The sequence below is a fragment of the Arvicanthis niloticus genome, chromosome 11 (assembly GCF_011762505.2).
Source record: "Arvicanthis niloticus isolate mArvNil1 chromosome 11, mArvNil1.pat.X, whole genome shotgun sequence".
Lineage (NCBI taxonomy): Eukaryota > Metazoa > Chordata > Mammalia > Rodentia > Muridae > Arvicanthis > Arvicanthis niloticus.
The window spans coordinates 16487471-16510238 of record NC_047668.1 but is presented as its reverse complement, the minus strand read 5'-3'; the positions used below and the strand labels follow the sequence as shown (position 1 = coordinate 16510238).

At 39.8% G+C, this 22768-nt stretch overlaps 1 protein-coding gene across 9 annotated transcripts in view; it reads left to right on the top strand.

Annotated features, from left to right (window-relative positions):
- The window catches only part of Nubpl (NUBP iron-sulfur cluster assembly factor, mitochondrial), a 187558-nt gene that overhangs the window by 21877 nt on the left and 142913 nt on the right, over nucleotides 1-22768 (top strand). For 2 of the 9 annotated variants that reach the window (XM_076941881.1, XM_034513764.2), the window contains exon 1: nucleotides 3722-3857. The exons of 2 other annotated variants lie outside the window; for them this stretch is intronic. Coding sequence is in view for 4 of the 7 variants with exons in the window: in XM_034513764.2 (XP_034369655.2) it covers nucleotides 3848-3857 (10 nt within the window). In the remaining 3 variants the exon portion in view is untranslated. Of the gene's footprint in view, nucleotides 1-3694; nucleotides 3858-3959; nucleotides 4051-22768 lie in introns of those variants that run through there. 5 more of the 9 variants (XM_076941875.1, XM_076941878.1, XM_076941876.1 and 2 more) reach the window with 5 other exon arrangements.

Here is a 22768-nt window from a genome sequence, read left to right as displayed (position 1 = left end):
CTCCCCAAAGATTCTGTCATAAAGGAGGATCCTTTTTTCCTCTGACCTCTCTCCACCCGCTGGTGGAGGTTCCATAAGCTTAAATAGCTCTTTAGTAGCCCTTGTTCCTTTTGAGTACTCTATGCCCTCTGGCCTGACCTCCAGGCTCTTTAGCCTGATGCCGGCTAACACTAACATGCTCTGGTTCTGATAGCCTGGATCGGACCAGTCTTGAAACCTCTTGACTTGCCCTAATAGCTGAAAGCAACACAATCAAGAGGCTAGCTATTGCTGCGGTGCAATGGGTGAATATCCACCCGCAACGAAGGTTTCTACCCCAAGCATACCTTCCAAAGGTGTACCTTGACTCCTCAGTCTTTTAACCCGCCCCAAAACTTGGGTGGTCTTCCGCGGCGCCTTGAAATACCCGGGTTTCGGCACCAGATGTTGCGCGCACCTCTTTTGTGTTCCCTTCGCCCGCGAAAAAGGACATGGAGGCAGTAATCGGGTATCACTACAGACGAGGCTTTACTTCTTGTAACAGCAAAAGCGGAAAAGACCCCAAGCCCGGGAATGGCACTGCTATATATACCCTAGAGTGGCGTGTTCACTTCTGATTGGCTGTTCACTCATCACCCCATATTACGCCCGGGATGGGCAGTGACTTTGGCGCGCCTTTTGCCTTTTGCAACTGCGCAGTCAGTTGTTTACAAGTGGGAGGACAGTATGTCCACGCCATCTTGGAATGGCAAATCACTGCGGCTCCCAACAGTCTTCTGTCCGTGTATTCTGTAGTAAGTAGCTACATTTTGCCACCAGCTGCTTGAGTTAGTGATGTGCACCCTAACCGTGCTCAGTGATGCCCCATCCATTTTAGAATGTGCCCAGTTTCTGTGGGGTAGGTATCTGGACAGAGCAGGAGGAATGGCTGCTCCTTCTGCAGTGCTGCAGCTTCAGTGGTGAAGGGCCAAATGGTTATCTAGAGTTCTTTACTCATGTGCTTGGTACTGGCTGTGGTAACAAGGGTGGACTGGCCAGGGTTGTTGAATGGAGTGTTAGCATGGTTACTGCTTACTTCCGAGTCTTGCCCAGAGCTTGGCAGCCTCAGTGGAGTGGGACTTCTTTGCTGGTGACTAAGTGTTCCTCAAGTTAGTGTCCTGGTCACTATGGAGGAAGCTGTATGGCCTTTTGTGACCTAACCTGGTTAGTCAGCCTAGTTGAAATTGACGTGTGCTTTCTCAGGTCTAATGGGAGGAGACATAGAACTCACATCTAATGCAGGAAGCACCGAAACCCTTGCAGCCTTCACATTGTCCCAACCTGTCATCTTAGCTCTCCTACTCCATTCTCATCTGACAGTCACCAACAGTTGGCCCTTTTAACTGAGGAAATGCTCATTTCTCTGTTATGCATCTAGGTAAAACTTTATAATTGTGGCAGATGCAGTGGCATACACTCATAACTCATACACTTTAGAAGGTAGAAGCAGGGGGATTAGGAGTTGAAGGTTATCCTTATCTACATACCAGGTTTGAATCCAGCTTGGGTCACATGAGGGTGTGTCTCAAAAAAACAAAACAAAATGGAGAAACAACAACAACAGTACCACCACAAACCAAAAACCAACCTCTGTTTTTTACTTTGATCACTCTAAGCTCCATCACGTTGAATTAAATAGTGATTTCTCACACTGTTTGTAGAAATGTTCTTATTGCATCCAGGTCTCTGCCCAAGTTGTGTAGCTCAGGTCTAGGGTTGGTTCTACCCACTCTGTACCTGGCTGTACTTCTTTGTACTGACTAGATGTCTTCCTTGCCTTCTGTGTCAGCTCCTGTTATCTCTCAGCTCCCTTGTTGATGTCACTTCCTCTGTGGAGCTTTCTTAGTGGTTTCAGACCACATCACTTCTTCTTTGTCCCTTCATATGTTCATCTGCCATTAGATGACCCTGGTGTCAGGGCTACATCTTAAATGAGTTGCCACTATTGTCTGGCCCATTGCTACATACCTGGTAAACTCCTGCGAACTGATTGAAAAAGTGGATTAGGTGTGGTGGAAATTTCCAAAGTTTTGAATGAGTTCCAGTGCTTTCTCAAATGCCCACAAATTACCAACAATCATTTTTGCCTTAGAAGAATTACATTTAGAGAAGCGTTTGTGTTTCAGCACTTTTAATTTTCAGTTAAAACATATGCAGCACATTCTCAAAATTTGTGTATGAAAATGTTATATGCTAGAAAACACAGTGGACTGGCTAAGAACATAGAAAACAAGCTTTGATAAGATTAAAGGCTAGGAAAATAAATCTGAACTCAGAGTGGTACTGTTTAGGTTGTGGCATTTGAAAGCTTTAATTTTGGCCTTGGTCTATTTCACATGATAGACTTTGTTGCAGCCTGTTTCCTTCTGGTCAGGACATGTGTCCTTCCCTTTTGGCAGATGCAGTGTGTGAAAGGGCTGGGGTCAGCACTGCTCTACGGAAGTGGGTCAGAGCACTCACATGAAGGGGAAGCAGTTTTAGAGAGCCTTTATTTATTGTTGGCACGATCAGATAAAAATTATGAGCTGAACCTCTCACCATGTCTTGCTTCCTCTTCCATCTCTCATAGGCTTTGCCAAATTAACCACATCAACCAGTTTTACAATAAAAGAGAAATGGATTGCTGTTTTCAATAGTTCTTTTTTAAAGAAGCTTCTTGAGAAGGTCTTTCTCTTGTCCCCCATAAGCTTCCTTTGTATTTTTGTAAAGCCAGTTAGAGAGCAGGAGATGTGGTCTGCGAAGCCCCTTCCCTGTGGGAGCGCCAGGCCACTGGGCTCTAAAAGGAGATTCCATGTAATCATGGGGGCAGATAAGAAGCTAGGCCATGCTAAGAGCAGTGACAAGCTGGGTTGTGCCTGTGGCTCCTACACAATGAAACCTCTTTGAATTAAGGGAGGAAGCTCCTCAGGTAGTCTCAGAGGGCTGCTGGGGCCCCTCTGTGGGAACAGATTGCTCTCTGTTTTGATTTTTCCTGTCAACCAAACAAAGCATAAGACTTCTCCAAGCCTTGGAACAGCTTTGGCCTTAAACTTGTACTGGAATGTTATCTGCAGTGTGATTTTTTTTTTTTTGCTTGTCACCATGGAAACTGATGGAAGTGCTAGTCTTGTCCTGTGGGTTCTTTGGGGTGGCTTAAATGAAAAAAAAAATGACTGTGTCTAACCCTGTTCTTCAAATGTACATTTTCTTTAAAAATGATAAAAAGGCAGTGTAGTTAATTGAGAATGAGCTCTCTGCGTCATGCTTCAAACAGGCTATTTCAGACATTTTATGCAGCTGCAGAGTATCTGGGTCAAGAGATAGGAGTGAAAATTTTTGTTGTATATGAACATAATTCCTTTAATTTGTGATTTTTATCTGTTGTGCTCCGTGCTTCTATACACAGAAGAATAACATGTTTAATTTCACTTACCTGCCTAGTAATAGAGGACTTGTCATAGAAATTAAGGCATGGCTGTTACTTTATCAAATCACTGTCAATAAAAAGGTGGTTTAAATGATCATGTTAGAGATAATAAAGCAAAAAGCATCTAAGCAATTAAATTGTTTAAATATTAAGATCTTATATATGTCTAGTAATACATCTTTTGAAAAGACCTATTTGTAGCTAAAGTAGGAGAGGTTATCTGGTGGTTTATCTTTGGGACTCTGAACTTTGACCTTTCCTCTCATTGCCTAAGTGAGGAACTGGTGAGCAGAGGAGGATTCTGAGCAGAGGCAGTCTGGGAGTTACTGGTGCTGGTCGGAGGAAGCGTTTCGCTTCGGGAGTTTCTAATGTTGACAGTGTCGTGATTATAGAAGAGGTGTCTTGTGAGTCCAAAGTGATTGCATGATCAAAGGTTTGCTTAGTGTTGTAGTCTGATCATTATTGAAACTTGGATGACTGAAGTTTCATCTTGCTTTTTCAAATAACATGGTTTTTTTTTTCATGTTCAAAAAAGTCCATGTCGACATGAAAATCAAAGGACTGGAATGTAGTGCATGTACAGATGGAGGTAACTGCGTTCGTCCGTTCTTTCCGGAAATCACTAGGTACTTCCGTGCTAAGCACTTCCCTAGGATCTGCATCTGTGGTGTAGGTCAAAGTGTCTGTCGTTAAGGCTCTTACAGTGGGAAAGGCATAGTAAATGGGCGATTTTTAGCAGCAATGAGAGTTATGAGACAGTAAAGCAGTGTAAGGACCAGCAAGTGCTGGGAGACACTCTTTCCAGTGGGTTTTCTGAGGTGGGACCTTTAAAGACAGAATTTGAGCAGAGAAATGACTGAATTGAGATATGGAGCTACAAGAAGGGCAAACAACCTTTATCTTGGAATATTTGAGGGACAGAACAGGAGGAATGTCATGTGACTAGAATGAACCCAAGGGAAGGTAGATGGGTGGATGTTTTACAAAGCAATGTAATTCATAGCGGAAATTTTAATTGTTGTTCTCTTGCTGAGTATGATATAGTGGTATTTTAAGCAGAGTCTTGACATGATTTATCCTTGCTTTAAAGGATCCAACTATAATGTACAGAATAGACTTGAGGAAACTAGAGAGACTGTCTAGTGATGGTGCAGGAAGCTAGGCTGAAGACAGTAAGTAGCTTGGACTGATGTGGGTAAGTGGATAGTTTCTACAAATGCCATGAAGGTAGAACTTGCTGCTAGTAGGTCGAGAATGGTGAAGGAAGAGATAGCATGGATATCTGATAACCTCTCTCTCTCTCTCTCTCTCTCTCTCTCTCTCTCTCTCTCTCTCTTTTAGCATAGTAACATAAAGATAACACAAATTTACCTTTTTAAATGCACAGTTCATTGGCATCAGCTACATTTACATTGTTATGTAATCATCACCCATGTCTTTTCCCCAACCTTAGCATATTCCCAAACTGAAACTCAGTATTCATTGACAATAACCCTCTCAGCTCCTGGTAATGGCCCATCTACTTTCTCTGTGTATTTGATGACTCTATATACCTCACCTCATCCAAATAGAATCATAGAATAATTGCCTTTTGTGTCTGGTTTATTTCTCTCAGCAGTATGGTTTCATTTATGTTGAATTTAATTTGTTTTTAGGATTGTTGTTTTACTTTTAGCAACTCTCTGAATGCTAATGGTCTTTTTGAAATGGAGACAACCTATGAAGGAGAGATTGTTAATTAATGTCACTTCTCTTTTATATACATTAAGTTTCAAATGCTCAAGAGACACCTGAGAGTATTGAGGAAGTCCAGAACCCAGAGGGGAAGTTGGGGCTGTGGATTTAAAGTTGTAGGTCATTAAAGTACAGGCAGCATGTCAGACTACTGAGAAGGAAAAATAGATTTGAGAAAATGATCTTTTAGCTGTTTGTATATTTTGAGGATGTGGTGGAGGAACATGTCTAAGATTTGACCAAGTTGTTAATGATATAAAAAAAATGACATTGGTTTTAAATTTTTCTGATGGATTTTAAGCAGTTGTTTCATTGTTGTTGTTGTTGTTATTATTATTATTATTATTTCCCTTACTTTCTTTGACTCAATAGTGGCAAGCTTTGTCCTTTCCCACCTCCCTTGAGGACTTAACGTGTCAGGATGAATTGAATGTTGACTAGAGGGATTATTCCCCAGTGGTACACAGACTGGAAATACTACCTTGGCAGAGACAATTAGGAAATTCATAGATGCCAGTGCTAATAGAATAGAAGAGCCTTGTTTATGAAGAGTATTCTAGCCATGCAGGACTAAAGGTGGCTTCTCTCCAGGGCGAGGTGTTGGGGAGGAGTTGTGTGATTGCTCTTTTCTTCACCAGCAGAGGCTTTTAAGCTAGACTCCTTGTCTGTTTTCTTTTCCAGAGGACTGACTTTCAGAGGAAAGACCATACCACCTCGGTGGGATGGACAGGGTGGAGGGTGTGTGTGCAAATGTTGGAAGGACGCCCAGAAACAGTGGTTCATAGGTTTGTGACCAAGGACTTAGCATTATTTTTTTTATCCTTTTAATTAAACCCAGCTTGATCAGCTCCCAGTTTTGTCTTTACAATCTGCATTCCACAGGGCTTGTGAATTCAGTTCTTTGAAGAAATTGTTCCACTTTTGTATGTTTTGAGTATCAGATCATTTCAAAAGTAGTATGGTCGGAGCAATTGTTCCCTTCATTATAAAACAAACACAGAAGAAATATGGTTTTATTTTGCTAAGAAAATATTATGATCAAAGATAGGAAAATTTGAAAATCTTAGTCTACTAAGTATCATTTTTCAAGGAGGAAATGAAGTCAGGAAAGAAGAGCCCTGTTTGGAAGCGAGTCCTATAAATGGATCAGAAGCAGCTAACATCTGCCTCTGACGAGACTGCAAGGCTGCTGCTTGTCCTTGAGCTAGGGCTCTGACATTTTCACACGCACTATGAAAATGACTGGGATAATATAGACGATGCTTTATTTTTATACATGATTAGACAGGGAGGATGGAAGCCAGCTGTTAAGTGGGTGTCTTGTGAGTCACTGCAGGAAATATGACAGAAGCTGTAGTAAATCATAGGTGGCAGGGCAGGGATGGCTAGATGACCCTCATGTGTCTCATGGTTAACTATTGCTTTTGGCTCTGGTAGAACTGGGAAGTTAGCAGATTCCATCACACAGCCTGTGGTTCTATGAGTTAGTTTGTGAAACTGAACTAACAAGGCATTCCTTTAACTGTGTTAGTAACTAGCTGCTATATGTTAGACCCTGTGGTGGGAATTATGGGTGGAGTGGTGAAAAAGGCTATGCAAGCTGTGGTGAGTGTTACAGAAGAGAAGTCCTGGTGTTAGGGAAGCAAACAAGAGAAACTGATCCTAACCTGAGGTTTCAGAGAAGTGTTGCTTGCCCTGGGGAGGAAAACCATTATATTGCTTTCTCATCCACCATTACATTCTCTCTCACAACTCCACTATGCTTTTTAGAGACATGGTCACTGTCACCTCTTGTTTATATGTTACTCATCTCCTCCCATGTTTCTCCCTAGTTTGAGTGAAAACTTAAGGAACTAGAATTTTGGAATTGGAATTTAGAATTTGTTATCACAGATTTGACTTTTTCTGGGATGGGGAAGTATGGTTTTGTTTGTTTTGTTTTGAGACAGGGTCTTACTAAGTAGCTCAGGTTGGCCTTGAACTTGCTATGTAGCCTCAGGAAGGTTTTGAACGTCCAATTCTCTTAAGAGCCTCTGTCTCCTCTATGCTTTGATTATAAACATCTACATTTGTCTAATTTTTACTCTGTGTGTATGGGTGTTTGTTGTATATTACAGATGTCTGGAAGTCACAGCATTGTTATTTTATCTTATTATGTTTTAGGTGCTTCTTTGTATTCTAATGAGAGAGAAAAAGAAAGGTTATGGATTTGGCTGGGTTGGGAAGTAGGGAGGGTATGGGAAGAGTTGGGGGAGGGAGCCATACTAGAATATATTTTATGTAAAAAGTGTTTCAATAATGCTGCTGCTGCTGATAATAATAATAATAATAATAATAATAATAATAATAATAATAATAATAGACCCCTGAGATCAAGTATATCAGGGTTCTGGGGTAGCTTCCTACATTTGTTTTGAAAGGTGGCTGTTGCAGTCAGTTGCAAAGGAGAAGAGAAAGGGTGTGTTCCCCGTGGTTGGTTTTGTTGTTATGGAGGAAAATTTTCATTTGGTCCTTTTCTAGCTTCACTGACTGTGACTGAGTCTTATGACCAACTTTCAGCTGCAAGAGAGGCTAGGCAAGTATAGAATCCAATGTTTTCAAAGAAGTAAAGTCTTGATATGAAAAGCGGGGGGGTGGGAGTAGGGTCTCTTGTGGTTTGAGTAAGAACAGGCCACATAGGTTCATATGCTTGCATGCTTGATCACCAGCTGGGAAAGGGTAGGGTGTTGGAAGTGTGTTACTGGGATGGGATTTGAGGTTTTAAAGCCCATGCCATTCTTAGTTAGGTTGCTCTTACTCTCTCACCCTCACCCACTCTCATGTTTGTGAACCAATAAGTAAGTTCTCAGCTGTTGCTCCAGCATCATACCTGCCTACCTGTGGCTATGCTCCTCTCCATGGTTGTCATGGACTGTAGCCCTCCAGAATCATGAGTTCCAAATTAAATACTTCCTCATTAGTTACCTTGGTCATGATATTTTATCAAAGCAATAGAAAGGTAGCCAAGACAGGGACTTAGGATCTAAAGGTAACCACAGATGGCCATATGTTAATGTCAGAAGCAAAATGGCCAAGGAGATCTGTTTAAGACAGAAAAGAAAGGAAAGGGGTATTGAAGATGATTTTGGGTTTTAGAGATGAATGAAAAGATCATAATGCCACTTACCAAAAAATGAGTGTCCAGGGTGAGGTTGAATTGGATTTGTCCTCTCTTACTTGAACTGCTCACTCACTTGAATCTTAATCTTGATGACTAGGACCTTACGATCTCACTTTCAAACCACAGAATGTATAGAAAATGGGGGAGGCAGATGGAGTTAGTCTTGTGGGTTAATACTACTTCTACGACCAGCACTTGCTTGCTGTGTAAGTATCACCTGGGAGCTTGTTAAATAAGTCAGAATCTCTGGGAATTGGTATTTTTAGGTCTGGGACTTGGCCATCAATTTTGTTAACAAGCTCCCAGGTGATTCTGATGCAGCTAGCTTTGGGTAGAAAAACGCCGGCCTTTGGATGCCGATAAGCCCACACTCTGTATGCCAGCTCTTCACTTATTAGCTTCATGAACTGGGGCAGGGAACTTGACTTCTCAGAACTCAGGTTGCTCATCTTAGAAATGAGCAGAAATAATAACGACAACAACGGAATGATAGCTACCCTACTGAGTTCTGAGAAGTACAGAGATATTATGTATTTGATACTGCTGGTATCATGTCTAGAGCTAGTAGTGTGGCTCAATAAAATGGTCATTTTTGTATATTAGCTTCTAAGTATCTTGCATTTGATTTAGCAGAGAAACACTTTATTCTGTACGATTATGAGAAAATAAATAGCGGTGTATTGTAAATGCTTCTCTCATGGTTTAGTATCTCTTCTTATCAATAGCTAATTTCCTATTGGTTTAGCCAAGCATCCTCTGGCTTCAGAGTAAGGTTTTTTGTTTCATTAACTATATTTGTGACTGATCTGTTCCATGTAATCTATGTAAGTATGTACTTTAAAATGGGCTAATAAAACTCTCTAAACCCAGTTTCTATAAAATGTTACTTATTATTTAATAGAGACTATTTTTCACAGCAGTTTCAAAGCTTTAGGGTAGGCATGGTTTTTTGCTCTTAAAATGAACAGTATTAATTTAGATAAAAGTAGCATGTTCACTTTAAGGATCATTTTGCTGTTTTTGAAGTCTTTGTTACGAATTCTCTGAGTTAGTAGTTGGGATGTTATTTTGTATGATAGTATTGTGTGGTGAATAACCACTTGCTGCCAGGGAATGCTTATTTTTCCCCAGTGCATAAAGATGTCTTGGTTGAAGGGAGAAGTACAGTAACCCCATGTCTGTGCTTGTTGCGAGGACTTTGAGTTAATTTTCTCTGGAGAGAAGTAGCATGTTGGGGTGGTTATCTGCAGACTCTGAAAGTATGCTGCTGACTTCTCCTTGCTTCCTTCTGACAGCTGCCTGACCTTGGGAAATTACTAACCAGTGTGTGGCTTGGTTTCTCAGACTTACTGTGCACCCACTTCCTAGAGTTTTTGTTAGAACTAAGTACACTGACACGCAAGCCATTGCTGTTGCTTTTGGTTGCCCACGGGAACTTGATGGTAAAACTCTGTTGTCGAAGACATCGTAGACTTTGGTTATAGTACATGGAGAAAGCAACTTTTCACTAAAGGGAATCTTCCTCCCTCGTGTGGCTTTTATAGTACTGGATGGAGCTGTGCAGGCTGCTGGAGGAAAAAGAAGTTATCAACAGTCTTACCCAGCTGTGAACTACAAGAATGACCAGCATGGCAAGATATGCCATGGGTACAATAGTGGCCTTGGTTTTATGGACTAATCAACTGCTTTCTGATTTGATTTGAGGCCCATTTCACAGGAAGAAGCACATATTTTGTACTTTAATTCTGGCCAAGAACTCATGGTTGGGACTCTCATGGGCTCCAGGGGTGAATACACTACTATCATTCTGATAAATGAACATTATGTCAAACTGCGCTCTCATATCTCTGTACACATAGGTTAGTGCAGCCCCCAGATCCCATCAGAGAAGGTTTCTTTGTTTGTTTGTTTGTCTTTTGTTTCACAATGAATGGTGGTTAAGACACTAACTGAGCAGAGTGCCTGTGGAGTGTTTAGCCAAAGATGGCACTCGTATATCTCCCGACCCCAAGGCTTAGGAGCCATCATGGAAGAGGGTGTGTGGAAAGATTTTAAGAACCAGAGGTCAGGGAGAACTAGAGGAAAACAGACTTTTAGACAAGATAGGAATGCTGCACTTACCGGCTCATAGCAGTTGCAGTTGCTTGCACAAGACCCACAACAGGCTCAAGCCAGGGGACATTCTAGCACAGAGGTAGGGCAGCTCACAAGCTGCTATCCCTGACTATACAAATATAAACATATATAAAATGTTTAGAAAGTATGTAGGACGTAGTATGATATATATGTATATATATACATAAATACATATATATGCATATATATATCAATAATATGTACACACACACACACACAAACACACACACACACACACACATATATATATATATTTTTTTTTTTAGACAGGGTCTCACTCTGTAACTGTGGCTAGCCAGGAGCTTGCTTTATAGACCATGCTGGTGTCAAACCTAGAAATCCTTCTGTGTAATGCTTTTTTTTCTTTTTTTCTTTGCCTTTTAAAAAACAATTATTTAATGTGTGTGTGTGTGTGTGTGTGTGTGTGTGTGTACATACACATACATGTGTGGAGGTCAGCGGGCAGCTTGCTGGGATTGGTTCTCTCCTTTCACTATCTAGACTCTGGGAATGAACTTGGCAGCAAATACCTGTACCAATGAGCCATTTCTCTGGCCTTAGAGCATATTCTTAATTTTTATTTTATAAGTCAGAAAATAGAGACTTGGAAATATGAGCAACTATTTCCTTCTTAATCTATTCTATGGTGCTTTTAGTATGTTGTTTAAAAAAATAACCTAAAAGGTATAATCAGTTATTCTATATGGCACTGATTTCATTCATAAAAAATTATTTCTTGTCTAGATAATTAACTGTTTTAATTTTAAGTATGTGCTGTTTCTTAATTTTAAATTTAGATTTATGTGTTAATGTTTCTCTTATATGTACACATATACACCATGTGCACGCTTGAAGCATGTCTGTGCTTGGAGAATGTACATGTATACACCATGTGAGTGCTTGGTGCATGTATATGTATACACTATATCTGTGCTTGGTGTGTGTATACAGCATGTGCACTCTTGGTGCATGTATGTGCATGCCCCACGTGCATGCTTGGAGAGTGTATGTTTATACACCAAGTGTGTTCTTGGTGCCTGTGGAGGTCAGAAAGCTACACTGGATTCTCTGGAGTTGGAGTTATGGATGGTTGTGAACCACCATGTGGGTGCTGGGAACCAAGCTCTGTAAGAACAACACATGCTCTAAACTATTGAGCCATCTCTTCAGTTCCAGTGCTGAGATTTTTAAGAAGATGTAATATTTCCCTTAATTTAAAATATTGCTATAATATTTAAACATATATTGCAGTAGCAACTTAATTGAAATTAATTACATAATTGTAATTTACCTGGGCCTAGGTAGTGATATTTTTATAACCTTGTTCTATAAATATTGCAAATATTGTAATGATGCTTTGAGAATTTTTATAATTTTTTAATTGTCTTCAAATTTGATAGACCTTTATTATTATGTTTATATTTGAATAAAGTATAATTGCTTGTTCCTCTCATGATTTAGATGCAATCTGTGATTAAGTTGATTACCAAAATCTTCAAGGTTCATACGTTTTATAAAAATAGTAACAGTCATGTTTGCTGATTGAAAGCCACTACCATGCTAATGGTATTGTTTTGAGGTATGTATCTGTCTACTCTGTGGTGTCTTTTGTAAGAATAATTTAGTGTGCTGAATAAGGAACTTAACATCAGCTGTTGAAATGAAAGATTTTAAATAATAAAGAGACAAAAAAGTATTATGCTCCATCTTCGAGCCAGTCTTGTGAGGTCAGTTTCGTCACTTGCTCTTCCTTTTCCATGAGGACCTGGATGGACAGCACACTGGCCTGACTGCAGCTAGACAGTAAGATGAAAGGCTGTCTTGAGCAGCCTTCGGAGAGAAGCAGCAGTGGCTTTCTCCTGTGTTCTCCACGCACAGCTCAGCGAGACCAATTTTGCACACTGCACTGTGAAACTTGTAACCAGAAGCAGCAGCAACCTTGTTTTGGATAGCTTTAAGAAACTGTCAGATGGTGCTTCTGCCTTTGTACCTTTGGCCCATCTTACATTTCTTTTGATAAAGTGCAGCTTGCTGCAGTAATTGATTCTCTTACTTTGTTCCAGGAAGTTGCTGAATTGGCTTTTGAGTTAGAGAAATGACCTGAAATTTACATGTAATATATTCTTTGTTTTCTTAACTACCTATAGGTGTCAACACTATGAGTGGAGTTTCATTAGCTGACCTCATTACAAGCTTACCTGGATTTTTCTCAAAAACAATTTCTCCTTTTAATTCTTACTTTGTTAGTGGGTTCTCACCAGTTCACTTTTTTCCAGAAACAATTACTTTCCTCAGTAAATTATCTTCCTCCCTCTCCTCTCTGAGGAGCGTGAAGGGCTTAACCTAAGCAGGGCACTGTTGGAAGAGTTATCCAGAGGGAGGAATAAGCATGTGGATCCCTGGAACTGCATTTTGTCTCGAGAATGGTTCCTTGTCCTGTAGGTGTGTGATTCCTGTCTCTCTGCAGGATCTGCAGTCAGCATTCCCAGGTTGCTCTTGGCACTGCAGTTGGGTGAGGCGTCTTGAGATCGTGTAGTGCTCCAGCTGGAGCACGTTATCTCTCTGGGAAGGGCTCCGGTGTTTAGTTACATTTCTGGCTTTCCAGGCTGAGGATCTGGCAACAAAAAGATTCATTGATGTTACCATCAGGTTGAATGGTATTTTTAGGACTTAGTGTCTGGAGGCATCTTTTCCTGCATTTTTATAAGCATTACCATGGAGATAAAAAGGTCTCTAATTTTTCCTGCATATTAAAACTTTACTGACTAAGCACATTAATATTTAAAAAAAAAACAGGCCAAGAATCGAAGATTTTTCTTAATCTTGTTCATGTATTTCTCCATTACTTCATAAGTAAAAATGTGAGACTGAAGGCAGTTCCTTCTTGTTTTTGTATAATCTTGTTCCGTAAGGGATAAACATAGCAAAACAAACTTCTGCAGGCCTGGTATGTTAGAAACTCTATTGTACCCTTATTTTGCCAGTTAGTGAATTTAAAATCTCTTTTTAATTAGCTTTTTTATTCCATGTGTGGCTTTAGTTTTCAAAGCTTTAGGTGGTATGCACCATCCTGTCCTGTTTCTCTATCAGCCCACTGTTCCCACTAGCTGCTCTCCCACAGAGTTCTAGCATGGGAGATCTCTAGTGACTGGAAGCTCACAGAAGAGTTTCTTGTGAAGAATGTGTAATTAGGAGTATTTTGCAACGACACTTTAACCCTTTTAAAGTCTTTTTCATCTTATTTGTATTTTAAACAGAATCTTGCTCTTTTAGCCGAGGCTGGCCCTGAGCTCGTGATCTTTCTATCTTAACCTTATAGTATGAGGATTAAGATAAGCTTTAGAACACTTGTATAACCTTTTCTTTAATACCAAAATACATATACACCCATATACACCCATACCTACAGTGTATTTGGTAGGTGAGGTTTGGGTTTGTGATAGGGCCTTACTGTGTAGTAGGAACTTGCCAAGAGCCATCTTGGAAAAACTAAAAACTAGCAGGTGATCTTCCTGAGATGGTTCCGCCATGGACTAAAATCTATGACAGATTTGCTTCTTAGGCAAGGCTGAGGAGACTGTATCTGAGGAAAGATTCCTGCTATTATTATGCTTTTCCTGCTATTATTAAGTATGTAACAATCACTAGGTATCGACCTACCCCTTTGAGCAGCAAATTTCTACAGACCTACGATGTACTATCTTGTAGTAATGCTATATAGGCAAGTAGATAATGATTCTATAGAACTCCTGATTTAATTAAAAATAATTTTAGGAAGAGCTTTTTAGATATTAGTTGCTAGAAAGATGTAATAAACTTAGAATCAAAAATAGAATGTGCAAACTCTTCAGAATAGTAAGTGAAGGCTGCATAATAAGAAATATAATGAGCCGGGCGGTGGTGGCAGATGCCTTTAATCCCAGCACTTGGGAGGCAGAGGCAGGCGGATTTCTGAGGCCAGCCTGGTCTGCAGAGTGAGTTCCAGGAGAGCCAGGGCTACACAGAGAAACCCTGTCTCAAAAAAAAAAAAAAATCAAAACAAAAAAACCCAACCAAACAAAAAAGAAATATAATGAACTTTCATAATTACACTAAAAAGAGAAATAGACTTGGGACAATTGGGACAATTTTGTGTTCAAGGAAGAGCGTTTAGGTCCAAGGATAAAGTCACAGATGTGTACTAAGATAAAGCAAGGCCATGTAAAAACTGTTGCTTTGAACTTATGAGTGTATTATAATGAAACACTGCTTTGCACTTAATATCAACATCCTTCTGTAACTCTCCTTCTATGTAACATACTATCTCTGAGGTAATTTTCTCAAAAAATTTTTGTCTAAGAAGGTGTAAAAAGAACAGAGAAAAGAAAGTTGTTGGTTGAATGGTTTGCCTTGGGGAGCTTTGCCCCATCCTTCATCATCCATCCACCCATCCATCCATCCATTCATCCATCCATCCATCCTCCATCCATCCATCTATCCATCCATCCATCCAACCATCCATCCTTCATCCATCCATTCTTCATCCATCCATCCATCCTTCATCCATCCATCTATTCTTCATCCATTTATCTATCCACCCATCCATCCATTCATTCATTCATTCATCCATCCATCTATTCATCCATCTATTCATCCATCCATCCATCCATCCATCCACCCATCCATCCATTCATCAATCCATCCATCCATCCATCCATCCCTCCACCCATCCATCCATCCATCCTTCATCCATCCATTCATCCATCCACCCATCTACCCATCCATCCATTTATCCATCCATCCATCCATCCATCCATCCATCCATCCATCCAAGTGTGTATGTCTGTTTGTCTATATGTTTGTGCGTAGGTGTGTGTGTGTGTGTGTGTGTGTGTGTGTGTATGTGTCTGTGTAAGCATGCATGAATAATTGTGGAGTTGATTGTGACAGATGGTTGGGCCTGGCCAGAGTGTGAGTGTTTGAGTATTGGGTATATATGTGTCTGTGCATATTTTCCTGTATAAGGCTTAATTCATTTCCTTTCCTTCCTCCCTGTTCACAAGGAGTTAACAGCTTAGCCAGAGAGGCTTTTGGCTGATTCACCAGAGAAAGGAACACTAGCAATAAGTCCTTCCACTTCATTCCCTGCTGCTAAATGGTATGTGTTACTTGCCAGATATTAGCGTTAGCACTTAATGAAGCACAGAACAGTAAGAAGGAGTTAAGTTCTTAGCACAGAACAGTAAGAAAAAGTTCTTTGCATAGAACAGTAAGAGTTAAATTTCTTTAGTGCCTATTTAAGCATAAAGAATTAAATAAAGCACAGAGAGTTATAATGTTTAATAAAGCACAGAGTTAAAGAGAAAAGAAGCCAGCATTTTAAGCCATAGAATAAGCAAGGAAGTTTTTAGAACCTTCTAGAAGTTCTCAGCAAAAACATGGTTAGAGAGCTCGAAGGCCAGAGACCATCAGTCTTTAAAGCAATGTTTGATCCCATGCCCCACTTCAAGTCCATTTCAGGCCAGGTAGGCTCCAGGGAAGAACTGATCTAGAAATTACTTTGTAACCTTGACTAGTCTTGAACTTATGAGCCTCTTGCCCCTGCCTCCTGTTGGTTTTGCAGGCATGTACCACCATGCCTGGCTAATAGCAGGCTAAAGGTTGCATGTATTGCCTGATTTTTGAGTCCTCCATCTTAACACATTATCATAGAATTATAAGGAGGGGGAATTAAATGAAATCATTGACTCTCAAAATCTAAGTGGGGTCCTTAGAAATTATATAACAACTCACTCTTAAGGTTTTAATGAGGAACAAATGGAAGTTTATTTATTCATTGGCTCATTCTCTCACTCAGACACTATTGGAGTATAGCTCTGCCTCACAGTTTGTGGTTAGTAGTATGTAGAAGGCAAAAATGGTAGCTTGGGATAAGGGAAAGGTAAATCCATGAGACTGAATGTGGGTTTCTATTGAACAGATTAAGCTTCATTGAAAAAAAAATCACATTTTCAGCAGCAGAGATGTGAAGGAAGTGAACAAGTGTGCCATGTTAGGCTGTACTAGATGGACCAGCTAGCTAGTCACAGGCTCAGATGTGCTCTTCAAGAAACAGTGGGAAGTTTTCTGTGTCTTCTAGATAGAATGGGTAGAGTTAAGAGCAGGCAGTGGGTTGAGGTTAGGCTAGATCATATGAGGCCTTGTGCAAGGCAGTGAGGGCATTTGCTCTTACAAGAATGCCTTGAGGAGAGTGGTGCAATGAAGGGTGTGAACAGAATAATATGACCCAACTTAATGGAATCATTCTGGCTTCTTTGTTGAGAGGTGCTGTGTAGTACTACCAGATGTGACAAACACAAATATATGACACCTTCTTAACTTATTTCTGGTTGCTGTGATAAATACCCTGGCAAAAGCAATGTAAGAGAACAGGTGTTTATTATGGCTCACAGTTCAAGGGTACAGTCCGTCACGGAGGCAAGCAAGACAAGAGAAGCAGGGGACAGTGGGTCACATCCCACCCACGATCATGAAGTAGAGAATGAGGAGTACACATTGTTGCTCATCATCCTTTCTCCCCTTACATGGGCCAGGATCCCAGCCAGGGATTGATGCTATCCACGTTAGGTGAGAGTCCTCCCCTCAATTAATACCATCAAGATAATCCCTCAGCAGGCATGCTCAGAAGCCTATCTTCCTGGTTAGCGTAGACTCTACCAGCTTTCTAGTTTAGCACTAACTATTGCATATACACATTTTAAATTTGAATTTTAGATAAGCAATAAATAATTTTGTTTACATGTGTTTTATACAATGTTTATTGACTACACATGAAATAAGATGTTCATCACTACCTTAAAAGCTTATTTAAAGCTTGCCATGTTGGCACATACCTATGATCCCTGTACCGAGGTGGACAGGACAAGAGGACTGAGAGTTCTAGGTCAGATGGTTCTACATAGTGAATTCTAGACCAACGTGGGCTACATATTAACGTCCTGTCATAAACAGAAAACCAAACATACATTTAAAGAGAACCTCTACAAAGAGACTTTGGATATCCTTAAGTTACTGTTACTGTGATCCTATTGGCTCCATGGCTTAGATCTTACAGCAGACCTCTCTCTCTCTCTCTCTCTCTCTCTCTCTCTCTCTCTCTCTCTCTCTCTCTTTTCCTGTATGATGTGCATTTCTGCCTTTCACACTCTGTTCATTGTGCACTCTAATATAAGTGCTTTGAGTATCCTCAACTGATTACTAGAATATCAGGATCCATGGGATTGAACAGGGGTCCCCATGAGTGCCCATTGTTTCATATCCTGTGTGAACAGTAGCAAAGGGAACATAAAATCACCCTCTTTGATTGTGTTTTATGTTCTCTTGGGAGAAGTACAAAAAACAAGTAAAACTATAGTGTTGACTATTCATACATTTACTAAGAAGGAAAGCTGTGAAAGAGAATAGGGAAAGCCAAGTGTATTATGGGTATTATGATTTTAGGGTGGCCAGTGAAAGTCATGTTTAATGCATGATGTAAGCTAGGGGAGTTGAGGTTGAGGGCTGGATGGTAGAGGAATGAGGTGCAGGATTTCAGGTCAGAGGAGTAGAGCTGTGAAAGTCCTTAGGCTGAAGCGTGCTTTAAGTGTTTAAGAAACTACAGAGAGGGAGTCTATCTGAGAGTAGTCAATGATAAAAGACAATGGCATCTCTATCTATATATCTATATGTCTGTATCTGCCTTTCCTCACTGAGCCATCTTGCCAGCCCATCAGTTTCTTCAGAAGACAAGGGTAACCTCTTAGGTTTGTTTCTACCCTAAAAATAAAGATTCAAGTTAGAAATGATCCTTTCTTGTTTTTGCTTTTCAGCTTTCTAACAAGCAATGACTATGTCTGTTAATACTCTGGTACCCTCCGCCAGGCATCCTGGGTTGTGCTTCACCCTCTCAGGCAAACCTTGTCCTTCATAGTGCCCTGCTCCTTTCTTGATTGAACTTGGAGATTTGGATATCCCTTTGATAAGGATTGGAAACTGCTCTCTATACTTTGTTCAACCATTAGTTCTTCTGTCAGATTCTTACTTAATCCCAGCTAACAGAATCAGAAAACATGCTTTTTTCCTAGTGACAGACAAAATTCTTTTGAATGACAGCTCGATTCAAAGATAGGCAGAAAGACAAGAAAGAAGAGGCTTGGATCAATTCCAAATTGAATAATACCAATTACCAGTCTAAGATTACTTTGATTATATTATGTAAGGAATCATGGGAATCTTAGCTGGGTATGTCTGTGGAAAGGACAAGCGTAAGGGAAGTCTGAAAGGAATATTTATTTAGGAATGATTGGGTAGGTGTGCTCTCACATGTTGTTTTGATGGGTTACATTAGTAGACAAGAGAGATGAAAGGAACGTGTCAGAACCTTTGCAATCTTCAGGATAAATTCTGCTGGAAGAACAAAGCAGCATCAGGACTGTTGTTGTTGCCTTTGAAATTCAACACACACACACAAATAGGACGTGCAAGCTCTCAAATTGCAGCTTTCATGCAGTAGTAATGAAACAGTATAATCACTCTGAATAATTTCACCACTGTTTACAGCTTTCACAGGTTGATATATATTATATTATAAAGGAACAATCCAAAAATCTAAATGGTATCTTGGGGTTTGGTCCATCTTGTGTTACCTGCTAGGTATTGAGACCTGCAGAAAAAGAGTACATTGTTAGATGACAGTATATGTAGCTGAGTTTATGATGATAAAGATGACAATTACATTTTTCAGTAGTAAGCTTGAAATTGCTTTTGCTAATAGTGATTGTATTTGCTGTGCTTTTTTTTTTTTTTTTTTTTTTTTTTGGTTTTTCGAGACAGGGTTTCTCTGTGTAGTCCTGGCTGTCCTGGAACTCACTTTGTAGACCAGGCTGGCCTCGAACTCAGAAATCCGCCTGCCTCTGCCTCCCAAGTGCTGGGATTAAAGGCGTGCGCCACCACCGCCCGGCTGCTGTGCATTTATAAGGTATCTGTTGTGATTCTTTCTTTTGAGTCTTGATAAAATTAAAAATAAAGAAAATCCTAATTGAAGCTTTCTTGACTAAGTATAATTATTTTGGGAAGAAAGAGGTGGAAAAATATTTGAGACTTAGCTGAATATTGCTGCATACAATTTATTTGTAACCCACCTTGCTCATCTATTTTTCTATAGTATAGAATCATCTTGGAATTTAAATTTTAAATTTAAATTTAAATTAAAGACCAGATATTTGAAATAGAAGCCTACATAACGGTTGTCATAGTTAGCTTTAGTTGTCAGCTTTACACACCTGGGAGACAGTGACCTGCAGTTGAGTAGCTGCCTCTACTGCTCAGCCTGTGGGCATGCCAGCTTTGGGTAGGTGGACCCAGGTAGGTTGCTGAGCAAGTCATGGAAGTAAACTAGAAGGCAATGTGCCTTCATGGTTTCTGTTGTAGTTTCTGCTCCTGATTCTTGCATGAGTTCCTGCCATGACTTCTTTCAGTGATGAACTGTGGTCTTCAAGTCTTTACCGTTCATCAAGAAAACATCTCTTTTCAAAAGATGGAGACCAGTACACAAAACTACAACTAATCAAAATGCAGAGTTGGAAATCCCAGTCTCAATGACTACATTTACACAACGTCCCATAGTTTAGGGACATTGTGAAACACTGTGAAAAGAACATTGTGAAAGAAGAAGTACAAGATTGTAAGAGCCAGAGGATGAGAGAGTTTAATGTGAGACTGTGTCTCCTAGTAACATCAGAAGCTGTACTCATTAACTCTCACCAACATGACTGCCCACCTATGAGCTGAACAAGGGCAACACCCATGAACTTGCCAAACTGGACAGGAAAGACCCATAAGGAAAAGCCCTACATGGAGAACCAGGCAGCTGAGGAAAGCTGAGCGTGGGAGAGGTGCTCTTCTCCAGGAAAGAGCACAGCAGTTGGTTGTCCAGTGCCATAGTCAGCCCTGAAAACATACATACAAGTAGCGTAATACAGACTCAGTAGGTTATATTTTGGGAGAATATATATAAATATATAGATGTATGCAGTAGCAGTTAGTGAGAAAAGAGGCCATGGATTTGAAAGAGAGAAAGGAGGGCTGTATGGGAACATTTGTAGGGAGAAAAGGGAAGAGAGAAATTATGTAGTTATATTAAAATCTCAACAAAAGATTGACTCTTGACTCTACTAAGTAAGTTAGGACTTGGTTGATTAACTTGGTTGTGAAAACTTTATTCTCTAGATTGGATGTTGGAAACCTATAATCTGTGAGTCAAACCTTTGACATGTGCATACATTTGTGCATGTGTTTGCGCATGTGTGTGTGTGTGTATGTAAAGTTTTATTGGAACATAGCTTTGCTGAGTCACTTCCTGTTGTTCAGGCAGTTCTTGATGCTCCAGTAGTAATGTCGAGTAGCTGCGGTAGAGATCATATGATCCACAAGGATTAAAGTATTTATGTGCTAACTTTTTGAGAAAAGGTATTACAATCTCAAGAAATAAAATAAATAAATAAAAATTAATCAATATGATTCTTTTAAAAATTTAAAAACTACATTTTGAATTGAAATAGAATTGCACTCCTTTCTGTCCTTTTTTCTCCCTCCAGCCCTTCTCAGCTTCTGTCTCTCACTCCCATCTCCTTTCATGTCTCCTTTCCCAAATGGATAATATTGTTCTGTGATTATTATTGATGCACACACACACTTCTGTGTGTATATATGTACAAATATGCATAAATGCAACTTGCTGAGAATGTGTCCACTGTTTAAGTTTTTTGTAATTAGATTGTGCTAAAATTCTGGTGGAGATTGATGTGGTTGGGCTTGTTTTTAATTCTGCTTTATCATAAGAAAGAAAACATTAAACAACTATAGAGAAAACACAGTCACTACAAGCATTAGTCTCTCTTCTTTCTTACCATAGTAAGGACAGTACCAGAGTGGTACTATGACAGGTAGTAAGTGAGGGATGTAAATTCTAAACCTTGTAATTATGGTAATTATTTTTGTGTATGTGACAGCCATATATGTTAACCATTATAGTCATGTATGTAGAGTCTGTTCTTACCACAGCAAATGTGAAGGCAAGTCTCGATTTGTTTATTGGACTGTGGTTCATGAGGAAGGTCTGGTTTTCTTCTAGAAGATAGATGCATTCCCACATTTTGAAGAAAACTTGAAAGTCTATTGATGAAGAAATTGGTGTGCAGTTAGGGACATGACACATGGTTATTATCAAATCTACATTCTGGCAGTTAGACAAAAGCCAACATTCCCTTTTTTCCTCTACCAAAGGAGCTATTTCTCTTACCACTGGCAGAAGGGATAAGTGGCTCTCTGTGGCACCTAGTAACGTAGCTAAGTTCCCTCAGATCACAAGTACCTGTTGTACATGTCTCCGACCTTGCTGGCATCCTGGCCCTTTTTATACAGTCCCTCACCTTAGACTTTTTCTGCTCATGGGTCCTCACCCCCCATTGTCCTTACAACTCTGCTAGTTTGGCTATGCTCTCTTGCCCCTCGCTTGGTCATTTCATTCTCTTCCTCTCTTGCTCTCCCAAACCCCTGTCCTTTCTGTTCATGGGCGAGTCCACTCTGCTGGCCATGCTCAGTCTACTCCAGTCTCTGTCTGCTCTGGACTTTTCCAGAAGCCTAAAGTGTTTCTCTCCTCATATCAATAATAAGAACCTTTCACTCATCCATACCTTAGAGTTACGTTTTGTTTTGCTAGAATATTAATTTACAAGGCAGAGTTATTTTACTTTAGATAATTTTGATTGAAACTTAGCACCTCTCTCACCCAAGGTACTGTAAGACTACTGTTAATATAGATAAGAAAAGGAAAGTAACCTTACATTTTAAACTTGAGGTTTATTATTTTACACTAGTTTTTTTTAGCCCTTGAAGTTGTCACAGAAACAGTCCTACAGTGAAATAGTATCAGAGGAAGCTTAGCTATTTGTGTCAACAGTCCTGCTTGAAATATTTTTATTCACAGTAAATTAAAGTTTAAGTTTTCTTGTTTGTTTAATGTACAGATTTCCTCAGGTATATTCCCCCTTTTATAGCTGCTACCTCAATTAATTAAAACTAATTTTTATATGTAATCATCCTATTAAAAGCGAAATATCCCCTTTGCTTTCTTATTTATTTTAAATTAGTCTGGGATTTCAGACAGACATCAGTCTCCTCTCCTCACACCCACAAGACCAAATCACATAGGATAATAAGAATTGCAGACTGAATCAGATTGAATCAGTATAAGATTAGTAACTTAAATGTTAAATTTACCTTGTTTTACAGAAACA